General features: G+C 37.0%; 1 protein-coding gene across 1 annotated transcript in view; it reads left to right on the plus strand.

The window, feature by feature from the left end:
* The window catches only part of DIPK2A (divergent protein kinase domain 2A), a 170,661-nt gene extending 158,583 nt beyond the window's left edge, over positions 1-12,078 (plus strand). The window contains exon 2 of the mRNA XM_044070109.1: positions 9,866-12,078. Coding sequence (XP_043926044.1) covers positions 9,866-10,197 — 332 coding nt within the window. The 3' untranslated portion in view covers positions 10,198-12,078. The remainder of the gene's footprint in view (positions 1-9,865) is intronic.
* The last annotated feature ends 1,554 nt before the right edge of the window (positions 12,079-13,632 follow it).

Raw genomic sequence — 13,632 nt, forward strand, 5'->3', positions numbered from 1 at the left:
AAGAATGTTTCTAGTATACCAGAAATACTAGATGAATTAAGAAATCACTTTCACAAAATTAACCATAATAATATTAACATGGAACCTAAAGATAAAATAAAGGAGTTTATAACCAAAAATATGAATAAAAAGCTTAAACAACTGATTAAACTATTGGACAAGAGTATTTCATATACAGAAGTTATTACACAAATAAATAAGCTTAAAGCAAACAAAGCACCGGGTAATGATGGTATTATACCAGAGATATATAAAATCCTTTCTAAAAATACATATTCATTAATACATAAGGTTTTTATTTTGGCCCAAACTGAGTTAATAACCCCCCCATCTTGGCAATATACATTTATTTCGCCAATTTTAAAACCTAATAAAGATCCAACTAGATGTTCTTCATATCGGCCCATCTCATTACTTAATGTTGATTATAAAATGTTTATGAATATCTTTGCTGATAGATTGAAGACAATCATTCCGGCATTATAGATATAGATCAGACAGGCTTCATTGTAAATAGAAATACTTTTGATAATATAAGAAGAACTTTAACATTAATAGATTTTGCAAATAGGAATAAGAAAGATTTAACACTTATTAGTCTTGATACAAGTTCAGCATTTGATTCAGTAAGTTGGGACTATCTGTTTACCTTAATGAAGTGCACGAACTTCTCGGATGCATTTGTAAATCTAATTGAACATTTATACAAAGGAACATTGGCTTATATTAAGGTAGGAACATATGTTTCACAAAAAAATACCCATTCTTAAAGGTACAAAACAAGGATGTCCACTTTCTCCACTATTATTCACTTTAGTAATGGAGCCTTGGGCTAATTTGATCAGAAACAGTACTGACATAGAGGGTTTTGAAATAGATGAAAATACAACATCCAAAATTCAACTTTTTGCAGATGATGTTCTAATTACATCAGCAGGATCTAATTCTTCTATACAGTCTCTATTTGATAACATGATGAATTTTAAAAGTATTTCTGGTTTAATATTCAATGAAGAAAAAACTAAAATACTACCTATATATACACGAAAAAATATTCTCATTAGTGATTTTACTAAATATGTACCCAATTCAGGTCAGATAACTTATTTAGGTATAATACTATCTAAAGATATTAAATCTGTTATATATAATAATTATAATACCTGTTTTCTTAATATACAAAATCTTTTTAATACCTGGAATAATTTGTTTTTTACTATAGAGGAGAGACTTACAATTATTAAAATGATAATATTCCCCAAGATTTTATACTTAATACAATCAATAATACTTCCACCTACAAAAATAATTATCAAGAAACTGAACACACTAATGTTAAATTTCTTATGGGCACCTAATAGACCTAGGATTGCATTAAAGAAACATACTAATTTATATACTATCTCTTCTATTGTAAAAGTTATTACTTTATTAATAGATCAGTCATATGTCACAAAATGGAAAGATTATTGGGAGCTAATTAGTATACACTTCATGAAAATCTCCTTAACACATAAAAATATGATTGTAAATAACTCCATGTTATGGTTACTAAAGGAATTTTGTACTTCACCTATTACACCTAAACATATGGTTTGTTACCCATTAAATATTATTATTAGTTATCGTAACTTTATATTCATGCACCCTAAGTATAGGGAATGGAATTTTATTGTATTTCCTATAATGTATACTCAGGGTATGCTTTTGTCATCTACTACTGAAGGAACTCATTTAGCTATAGATAATGATCTAAAGTACTGGTATCAGTTGATATCTGATAATAAAGTTAAAAATCTAGATTTCTTAAAACAAGAATTTGATCTAAGAGAAACTTGCTGGTTAGAGGTTCAGACCTTTAGACAACATCTCATTAATAAAATAGATTTAATGTCTATAACTGTTAAAGAATCTATTCCAACACTGATTGATTACTTGATATTAAATTTACAACATAAAGTTTCTGATAAAGGTAAACTTTCATACATACATAAAGTTATCAGACAAGAAACTTTTTACAGTGTAGATTCATACTGGAATTATTTCACTTCTATTAATGGGGACCCACCAAATCAACAAGATAAACAATATATATTGGAATCTGCTTATAGAACTACGTCTTCCATTGTCTGGAGACTTTATACATGGAAATTTTTACATAGATCTTTTATACACCTTTGATGATGAATAAAATAAATAATAAAGATAATCTATGTAAGAGATGTAATGTAGAAATTAATGCTGACTGGGCTCATATGTTTTATGACTGTATAAAATTGAAAGAATACTGGAAGTCAATTAATGAATTTTTGCAGGCTCTTTTACAGATAATTTCATTATTTCTAAATCTCTTATATTATTCAACACACCTGTACCTCAAAGTGTTAAAAAGGTTAAGCTTCCCTTGTTATGGTCTATTCTAGCAGTGGCTAGGAAAATAATAACTAGAAATTAGATTTCAGATACACCTCCTTCGTTCAATGAATTTAAAAATGTTATGAATATAGTGTGCCATATGGAAATAAACACAATTAGGACTAGAACAAATAGAAAAACATCTTATTTTATTGTATGGGATAATTTACAAAATTTGTTAAAAAAATTTTAATTTCAATAGCATGGTATTTTAGTTTAATTAATTGATCTGATTGTAGTGGATGTCTTTGTAAATACTTTAATTTTGTTGAATATTTATAATAATACCTATTTTTAATTACTTGTATAAAATTATGATATTTCTCTTATGTGTTAAAACAATAAACCTGTTTTGAAAAAAAAAAAAAAGAGTTGTCCTGGAGGCCTATACTGGACCTTTCAATTCTGAATACTAACCTGGATATTCCGAAATTCAAAATGTTGACATTACAGCAGCTTCTACCCATGCTGGGCAAGAAGGTTTGACTTGTTACTCTGGATCTCAGAGGCATACCTGCATGTCCCTATCAGACAAAATTGCAGAAGATACCTCCGATTCAAAGCTGGTACAATGGCACTACCAATTCTCTGCACTGCCCTTTGGCTTATCTACTGTGCCCAGGGTCTTCACTAAGTGCCTGGCACCAGTAATTGCATTTTGCAGACAAAAAGGAATTCAAATATATCCATACCTGGACGACTGCCTCATTCAAGTAGAGACAAAGGACATTCTTCTACAGCATCTGGCGTTTGTGAAAAAGTTGCTAATTTCTCTAGGGTACGCAGTAAACGAAAGGAAGTCAAAACTAGTGCCCTCACAACAGATTAGATTCCTGGGTGCCAGCTTAAATACAACAGCCCAGATGGCTTACCTCACGCCAGACAAGTGCAACTAACTCAATATTTTCAACTATGGCAAAAATGTCCCATCTCCCTGCAAGAAAAATTCTGCAGGCCCTGGGATTCATGGCATCGTGCATACTACTAATACCATATGCCAGACTGCATATGAGGAAATTACAATGGTACCTAAAAAGTGTTTGGACTTCTCAGTCTAGAAGCAGTAATTCCAATAATTCCCTGCCTACAACAGGAGTTTCGATGGTGGGCACAGGCATGTCACCTAAACAAGGGTCAGCCTTTTACCCAACCCACAGCCAGGCAGACTCTAACAGATGCTTCGGATTACGCCTGGGGAGCACACGTCAGGAAAATGCATTCAGGGCAAATGGACCACAGACCAGATGCATCTTCACATCAATCAAAAAGAGATGTTGGCTGTTCAAAATGCCCTAACAGCTTTCCAGGACCTTGTACATCCAGGACAACTATTACTGAAGACAGACAACACCACAGTAATGTGGAACATAAACAAACAAGGGGGCACTCATTCTTATCCCCTATGCAGGCAAGCCATGACCTTGTGGAACACAGCGCTAATGTACCAAGTTCACCTGCAAGCACAATTCCTGCCAGGAAAGAAAAATACTCTGGCAGACGATCCAAGCAGAAATATCATGGACCCTCATGAATGGAAATTAGATCCACAAATCTTCAGCATAACACAAAAATGGGGATGCCCAGGCATAGATCTTTTTGCCTCCCCTCTGAATTGCAAACTACAAAAATTCTGCACAAGGACTTCACAAACAAGCTTGGAAAGTGGATGTTCTTCTGTTCAGCTAGAAAAAACCTAAAAGTCTATGCCTTCCCACCACTGCCTCTCCTTTCAAAGGTACTCCTAAAAGTCAGACCAGAAAAACCACAGATGATCCTGATTGCTCCAGACTGGCCAGGCCAGCACTGGTACCCTATCTTAAGGAACTTGGCTCGGGGCCCACCATGGATTTTGCCCCAAATTCCACACCTCCTGACTCAACAAAACAATCAGATCCTGCACGGTCAGCTCAAAACTCTAAACATGGCTGCAGGGCAGATACTTTAGCCAAACAGGCAACATCTCTAAAGCTGTTATGGATGTCATTTTGGAGGCCTAGCACCAGGAAAGCTTACTCAGAAAAATGGAAGAGATTCTTCACCTGGAACCAAGCCCACAGCCTTGACCCTCTTGTTCCAAACATTCCTCAGATTTTACAATACTTAACTGAGATGCTGGACAGAGGCCTATCCTTTTCATCAATTAAGATTCACGCCTCTGCCATTTCTGCACATTACAACACGGACCCTCCTTTGTTCTCTCATCCCTTGCTAAAGCAGTACCTCAGAGGGGCTAAAAAGATAAGACTGCCCCAGAAAGCACAAACACCAACTTGGGACCTCAATTTCATTTTGGAAAAACTGACCCTACCACCTTTTGAGTTAGCCGATCTAAAGTTTTTGTCATGGAAAACAGCTCTGCTCCTGGCAGTAACTTCAGCGCAGAGAGTCTCAGAGCTACAGGCATTAATGGCAGTGGAACCTTTTATAATTTTTCATCAGGACAGGGTATCTTTAAGGACAAACCGTAACTTCATGCCAAAGGTGGTATCTAGTGTGGCTAACCATCCATGTGCCTACTTTTTATCCAAACCCCCAAAATAAAGGGGAGAAACTTCTGCATTCTTTGGACATACACAGGCAGCTACGCTTCTACTTGGACAAACCAAAAGCTTTCAGGGAAACTGATCGACTGTTTGTAGCATATGCTGCAGGATCACAAGGCAAGGCTATCTCAAAGCAGACCATATACAAATGGATAGGACACTGCTACACACAGCATGGAAAATCAGTCCCAAATAACATTAGGCCTCATTCCACCAGGGCAACAGCCACTTCAACAGCTTTTCTCAGAGGAGTACCTACCAAGGAAATTTTGGAGGCTGCAACTTGGAGTTCAGTGCACACCTTCACCAAGCATTACCACCTGCCTCTTTACTCTAAATCCAGAGCAGGTTTTGCCAGTTCTGCAGGGCCTCTTAGCCAATCCAAATTCTTTATAGACCAGCCACCCAAACTTAGCTTTGGGATTCAACCCAACTGTGATGACTGTAGCAGTGTAACATGATGAACATAGTACAGTTTTGTACCTAACATAAATGTAGATGTTCGAGTCTTCACACTGCTGCAGTCCAGGTTACCCTTCCCTCCATCCCCTCTGAACTTACTGGACTTATCTATATCCTTCTGTCCTGTACAACCTTTGGGGTGTATTTGCTGGTAACTGAAGGTATTGTTTTTATTTCATATGTTTATTTCTGATTAGCAATATGTATTGCCTACCCACTTGGGGGCACCTGACATCTGGGGCAAGAAAAACTGAAGAAAATGGCATCTGATGCATATTATTTACCCCTGGCACTCTGACGTCAGGGAGGAGGCGACAGCAACCGACGCCAGACCAAAACTTTGGAACTCTGGCCGACTGCGGGACCGCTTGACGGCAGGATAACCCAAGTGTGATGAGTGCAGCAGTGTGAACACTCTAACATCTACATTTATGGTAGGTACAAAACTGTACTTTACTGGTGGTAGTGTCTGTATTCCTCCACATTCAGATTTAGGTGACAAGTTAATGACCTTGAACTCCACATTCTAGTACCTATCGAGGAGCTTGTACCATATTCTGGGCAACTAGAGAACACTTTCCAATGACACCCTTAACCTGTGAGCCATATCTAAACGAGCTGGTGTCCCTCACCATTGGAGATTTCTATTGCCCATTCTATTATCTTGGATATTACATGACTGCAAATATGCATGCTTCCTAGATTTCACCAGTGTAAACTCTCCCAAACAGGTTACCAGTTTGTGTTCCCCTACAAGGGGCTTTTTGATTTGGTCACCCCAAATGTAGGTCTAGTTTGCTCTAAGCCTAACTGTATCCCATCTGAGGACACATCTGACCACCACTCAGTGCTCCTCACCATAAAAGCCTAATGCAGGATACCCAGAAAACCTGCCATATTCATGGATTTCTTTAAGGCAGATGTATTGCAATTAGATGTCCTAAAGTGGTAAGAGCTGCCCCCCCCCCCCCAAACACACACTTACCTTTGAGAATCCAGTAGCTGTTGTCATTTTACATAGTTTCTGGTCTCACCTGAATGCCTGCATAAATGCATCGGTCCAAATCTGACACATACAATGCCAAGTTCAAAAATAAGCCATTGTGTTGGACCTTTGGCATAAACTGTGTGACTAAAGAAAAAAATCACCTTATCCTTGGGAACAATCTGAAAACCCCATACTTCACATTTGAATTTAAAAAGTTAATGAAAGAACATAAACAAAATCAAAACTACCCAGGTCGGGTGTAAACTTAACATTGCGACTAGTATTACTAGTATTCATATGTTCTTTCTCAGATTGTTAGCTTTAGAAACAATACTCAGTATTGCTCTGATCTGATAAAACCACATAGGCAGTCTTTGAAGATGTGGTCAGCATAGAAGCAGATAAACATTTTATATCAGTTTTCTTCCATCTATCCACCTCCATCCTCAAGACATCATGTCTGTACATAAAACACTCTCGGAGCTGTTAAAAACATCCTGCGAGGCCTGATAATCTACAAAGGTGCTTAGTTGCCTGTATGAAGTACTATTTTATCAAGCCACTGTTAAGTCTATTCAACTTCGTCTGTATAGTGAAATCGTATGTTAGACTGGAGAATAGCTGCGGTTGCTCCTCTGTGGACATGTGCTCCATACTGATCCTGGAAATTCTAGGCCTGAAAACCTTACCGACCTTATCTGTAAGAAGTAAAACACATCATTTGAACCTCATAAACAATTATACTGCTATTCTACAGTCTGACCCAAACAAGTTGGTTTTGTGAAGGGAAGACCCTGCGTACTAAACCTAGTAAATGTATTTGAAAATGTCACTGAGGCCTTGGATGAGGACGTATCTGACAACACAATGTGGTCAAGATCTTTACCATCCCACAGTCAGGCATTGTAGACAAACCTAATCAGATTTTATCTTAATGCTTATGTAACCTAGTAGGCAGCAAACTGGCTCCATTGATAGAGCCCATCCAGTTAGGATTTATGGGAGCACACTCCTCAAAAATTCTTGCTTCTAGAGAAGTCCACCAGAGCTCAGTACTGGAGGTAAGCAGTGAACTGTAAGCTCGGTACCATTCGCTTAGGGAAAGTGTAAGCTGCATTCGTGCACCACCTTATTTGTGCAAAGACGGTCTGTGGACACACCCATATGCTATTCCAAGGTAAAATCACTAAATTGTACACAAAATTTAATTGAGACCGGTTTTATAAAAAAAAAAAAAAAAAAATGAAGCTTTTAATTAAAATATGGTCCAAAAATATTAGTATTGAGAAGACAGTAGGCTACATTATGGTACTTAAGAAAACAAATGCCATGATAACATGCTGACAAATCACTTTAAATGGTTAATATTTTGAAAATCTGTCATGTCATAAAGTGGCCTAATGGGGGCTGGGTACACTGATGAAAATTTCCATTTAAAGCCATTGATGGTTGTACCCACAGGGTCCTGTTACATCTCCATAAACTTTTTTTCCCTGTGGACCCATTTCTTCACTGACTTAGTTTGAGTCCTGCTATTTACTTCTTTTTTCTGACCTGTTTTGACAAAAAAAGCCAGTTTATTTATCAAATATTCTGTTTGATTTTTGATAAGAGCAGTATTCTAAACAGCATTTCAAAGTAATTTTGTAGCATTATTGTTAAAGTAACTGTTGCTTTTATACAAGCTCAGAAATGTAGATCCAGGTCACCACATTTTTATGGAAGACTGACTTGGCAATTTCTTGACTTTCTCTCGGCCTTGTTTCTAGTTTATTTTATAAAAGAATTGGTAATATAAGTTTTCTTAAATCTGTAAAATCTTGGATGAAAATGTCCCCCTTTATCTTGACTCAGCCAAAGAGTTGTATTTTATTTTTCTTGATTTTTAGGTCTGCACTGAAAAATGTCTCCTGCCCAGATGAATTTCCCATTTAACATGACTGTAATGTAAGACATAAATAGTGGTATCTGTACAATACCTGAAAGGAATCACTAGTTTTCACAGAAAGCCAAAATATGTATTGTGTCTGAAGAATCAGATAATGGCATGAAGCAGATTAATTTGTTTTATATGTAGTGCTCTTGGTTTTAGAGTAAAGAAAAGGAAAACATTTGCAATGGGAAACTATCATTTTGTTGGAATTGTCTTTTACTTACAAAACTGCTTCACATTTAATGATTAAGAGCATTAAAGAAAGTGCTCTGCATTTCTTGAGAAATTATTTTTTTAGGCTTGAATGCATTTACTGAAGCTGTACTGTACTAGATTGTTTTCTTTGCATGACTGAACAGTGAGGGAGAACATAGTGGTGTAACATTTGTATTTATGTTCTGATGTGGCACTGCAGTAGCAGCATTGTGTAATCTTCAGGAAGGAGAATAAATACAGGCATAATCTGGTAGTACGTCAGGGATACTTTAAGGAAAAAAAAACCTTCAACTTAATATCTTCTATATACTTTCTCAGAGTTCTGATCTCTGAAAAGTTGCTTTATTCTCTTTTGCAGACTTCTGACCTTGTGGGTAAGAAACGTGATGTCATTAATATGTAGAGGATTTAGGGTAAGAAACGTGATGTCATTAATATGTAGAGGATTTAGGGTCTCCAGTCATAACCATCTTAATTGTTTGAGACATTGCTGCAACACTAATTCTTTGTAATACGTGTAACTTTATAAAGTTTAACTGGATAAAAGCCCATTGGGCAGTAAAGTCCCTTTTCAGGGGTAACATTCAAGCCCCATCTGGTAAAGTGACTTGTTCAGAGTTGCACAGTGGGCAAAAGACTTTGGAAGGAATCAAACTTTGTACTGTTGGCTATAAGAAGCAGCTCATTAACAGCTCAAAGACCTAATCCTCTATGCTGACTGCCATGAAGCTTTGTGCTCCAATTACAGAAAAAGGTGTAGGAATATAAGATATTTTATTGGCTTTCAAAACTTTTGAAGGCCTGTAAAATACTTAGCATTGCCAAAGAGGTAACGGACAAAAAAAATGCACCTCTTTAAAAGCTGTTCTATACTTCATTCTTCCATACTTTGTTCACAATTGTGCCAGAGCAAAGTATCCTACAGCTTTCAAAGTTGTTTTACCTTCTGCTGATGTTCATCTGGAACTGTCCACTGTTAATCCCTAGTGAGACCTGATCTTAACTACCTTCGGGGGTGCTTAACAGTTTGCTTGTTAAGCACATTTCTGATTTCAGAAAATTGCATAGCATGCTTGCCTGTTTCGCATTTTTGGCATGTAACCATGCACTACAAAGGAGTTTTGTTGCCATGGATTTAGACATACATGCACTAAAAAAGTAGATTGTGTGGCAGAATGCGAGTTAACTAGAATGTGCACTTTTTCAACAAGTTATCTTCCTAATTGCTAAAACTCATTTGTGCAGTTTATGTCTCTTGATCACATAGATTGCAAAGTAGTAATAAATATTTACTCTCTTATTTTTCAGATAAACCTGAAAATTGGGATGTGTGGTATGAAAGTAAATTTGATGACTGTGATAAGGAAGCCTGCTTGTCTTTTTCAAAGGAGATTTTATGCACCCGTGCCAGTGCTGACCATAATTACTATGCCATCTGTCAGAACCTTCTGTCTCGGCATGCTAGCTGGCGAGGCACAAGCGGTGGACTTCTTCATGATCCCCCAGAAGAAATTGCTAAAGATGGTAAACTTGAAGCCTTGCTGGAAGAGTGTGCTAACCCAAAGACAAAATATGGCCGATTCCAGGCCGCAAAAGAATTGCGAGAGTATCTTTCACAATTAAATAATAGTGTGAGGTAGTGTGCTATTCCATCTGGTTAATATGTAAGCCTGTAAACAAATGTTGCGTAACTGGAGGAATTCATGACCAATACATTTAGAAATATTAAGAAGTTGCTGTCAGTTTCTGTGAAACTCATTTGATTTGCAGCAGTATGAGACTTGCTGTCCAAGTTGGCAGACAGCAGTTATGGTTTACCTCTAGTTTTAGCCTGGCTATTGCCGACTCTTCTGGAAAAATTCAGAAGAAAACCAATGAAGATAAAAACTGACATCTTAATTGTTGGTACATGTGTTGGTGAAAGGGCACTGAACAGAACACTGCATTAGAGCCCAGGTGTGCAAGGCTGAGGAATTTATTAAGGAAGGTCAGAGTAGTGTTGACAATGTCTAAAACATTTTTTAAAACTCCTCTTCACTTCCTGTAGGTTAGACTTAATTAATCATGTCATAAAAGTTGTCAGTTTCAAAACTTCTTTTTCAAGCACAAGTTATAACAGACTTACACGTGACTGAAGTAGTCCGTCCTGTATGTCTAAGGGACAAGATTCCCATGTTTTTGGATTGTTCTTAAAATTGGTGATGAATTGTAAATTTACTACGTGTATTTCCCATGCATGTATAAGAACAGCACAAGCTATGCACATGCTGTATCCATCTGAGATGCATCTGATAACAAAACTTAGATTTTGCTTTCTGCACACATAATTAGTTTCCATTTCATATTAAACCTAACTGGATCGATCTTTGCCATTACTGGTGCCCTAGTGACTAGGGAATCCTTTTTTGTAGTGGAGAGTTGTGCAAGCAGAGATAATCAGTCTTTTGTATTGAAATATTTTAGAAGTAAACCTGGAATTTTTGTAGACTGATTATAAAAAAGACTGAACCTTAGAACCAGTTGCTAAATTGCAACATAAGCTGTATGTAGTAGCTGAGCATATACCAAAGAACATGGTTACATGCAACACAGTCCCACAGGCTGGTTTTAAACTAAATTGTTGCTGTGAAGTTGTGATTACATTGATCTTTAGTTAGAAAACCTGTTTAAACTGAGTAAAGGCCTTCTGTCAATACTGTGCATAGACTCCTTGTTTATGGCATATGATTCATAACACTGTTTTAAAAGTTATACATGGTGTGTGATGTATGGTCATCAAGTAAGGTAATATTTCAGATTTTGCTGAATTTATCCAGTTGCCGTTTTTCTTTACTCCAAGGGTAAACCTAGCAGACGTTTGTTTTGGAATCTTGTTCAGTGTATGTAAAATGGCACCAATGTTGACTTTATTGTGGGAGGCCTTCTACCAAATCAAGTTTGGTGTGGACATTTATGATTAACTTGCTGAATTCATCGCTAAGAAAAATTTTATTTTACCGCTTCCTCAGGATGTCAGTCCTAGTAAAGATGACAAACTGTAACAAAGTGTAATTTCTAGTTTGATTTTCGTTTGGTAGAGGTTATTAAACTCTGTTTTTGTTAAAATTGCAAACAGATTGCAGGTTAATTGATAAAAGAAAATGGAAAAAAAATCATATGCCTTCTGGGTCCTTTCCTTCTGAATGTGCTTCACAGATGCATTTTGTACAAATTCAGTTAGTTACAAACGTAAACTATGAGTACTTGGAAAGCAATAAAATGTTTCTTAATCTGAGTCTGTTAGAAAAAAATGTTTATTGTACAAAAGCAGTTTATTTTTCTGTTGTCCATTAATAATGGCACATTTTGGGAGATGCTTTAGATCAATATTGGGGGGGGGGGTTTGTATGTGTATGAAATTGTCATATTTTGTACGGTTTGTTTCTATTTATCTGAAATGCCTGATTCCCTGTGCCTTTATATCATAAAGTTGTTCATACAACTTTCAGTGGTATTAGTAATAAAAAATAAATTAATATAAAGCATCGGGTTCTGTGCTTTTGTTGAAGAGCAGCATGTTTCTGAAAGTAGTTTCACACTATGACAGCGAGTAACAGAGTGGATGGGTCCAGCGGGAGATGTGAATATATTCATCCTCTTGATGGAGTCCTATTATGTTTTATGATTTTATGGTTTTACTTTATGGAACCAAGTTGGTCGACCCTTTAAAAATAAGTATTTTATTTGCTTATTCTTAGGTTTAAGCAACTGGACCGCTAGGTAAAACCATTATTAAAATTGGTTTCTTGCGTTTTTTTTTTTTGGGGGGGGGGGGGGTTGTACAACTCTGTGTAAAACGGTGAATGAATCCTTAAACTGTGGTTTAATTCTTACAAGTCCCATTAATGAAATGTTGGCATCTATTTGTATTCTGCCTAGACACAAAACTATAAAAATTCTTTGTAAAATTATGGACAGCATATTGTGCTCTGTAGTAGTTATGTACAGTGAGTCCTGTATGAGCTTTTAATCTAGTTAATCCTTTGGTTTCTGCAATTGAAAAGTGCTACTGAATAATACAAGTTCAGTCAGGTTTTAGATCACTGGTAGCAAGATTATTGTTTTTTTTTTTCCTGTGTTTTGCACGTTAGCCATGTGAAATATTTAATTTTTTGTTGACAGTCGTCCGACTGTGCAGTGCTCATTTTCAACAGTGGCCCAGGAGTAAAGCTCCACAAACTTAGATGAATGCATATAGGTAAAGTAAGGGTGTGTGAGGTAAGAGAGTTGGAAGGGGGAGGATAGAGAGAGAGAGCAGAGAAAAGAAAGTGGGTAGTGCTTTACTTTGTAGAAAAGAGTTATAGCTATGAGATGGGTGTTAAAGTGTAGGGATGCATGTAATGGATGGGTAGGAACAGAAAGTATACAAGATGGAGAAGGAGGCAGGGGCGGCGCATGGGCTGGCGGCTGCCTGCAGACTGCAGCCCCAAAAAAAAAAAAAGAAAAAAAACAAAAAAAAAAAAAAAAAATTATTTTTTTTAAATTAATTACTTTGGAGCGCGCAGACGATATCCGACTTATCGGTCCATTCGCGCGCAGCAGCCCATCCCCACAGGGAACACAAGAGGCGACAGTGCACATTTTTGCACTGCAGACCACTAGTACGCAGGCCAGCCCACTCCAAAGAGAGACGGCAAGAGGGACTACAGGGGAGCAGGAGGGACTGTCGGGGAGGCCGGAAGGATCTTTGGAATCTCATGGGATCTTCAGTGTTTGCAGGTGAAGGTGTAGTGTGTTATGTGGTCAGGATGTATTCATTTAAGGTGCCTTATGATTTTAGTATTTATGCTTTTTAATTTTTTTTTTTTACAATGTTTATTTGTATTTGTATGTGTTTGTGCTTGGTGTGTGGTGATGGTGTATTTTGCTGGGTGTTTTGTATGTTGTATGTGCCTGCTTAGTTTGTGTATGGTGCTTGTGCTTTACGTGTATGGCGTATGGTGCTTGTGCTTACTGGTGTTTTGGTATGTGTGCTTGTGTGCTTTACTGTTGTTGTTGGTGCTTTGTGTGCTTGCTTGGTTGGTGTGTGCTTTGTG

This window comes from Protopterus annectens, chromosome 4.part1 (assembly GCF_019279795.1).
Source record: "Protopterus annectens isolate FY-2018-M chromosome 4.part1, PAN1.0, whole genome shotgun sequence".
NCBI classification, from domain to species: domain Eukaryota; kingdom Metazoa; phylum Chordata; order Ceratodontiformes; family Protopteridae; genus Protopterus; species Protopterus annectens.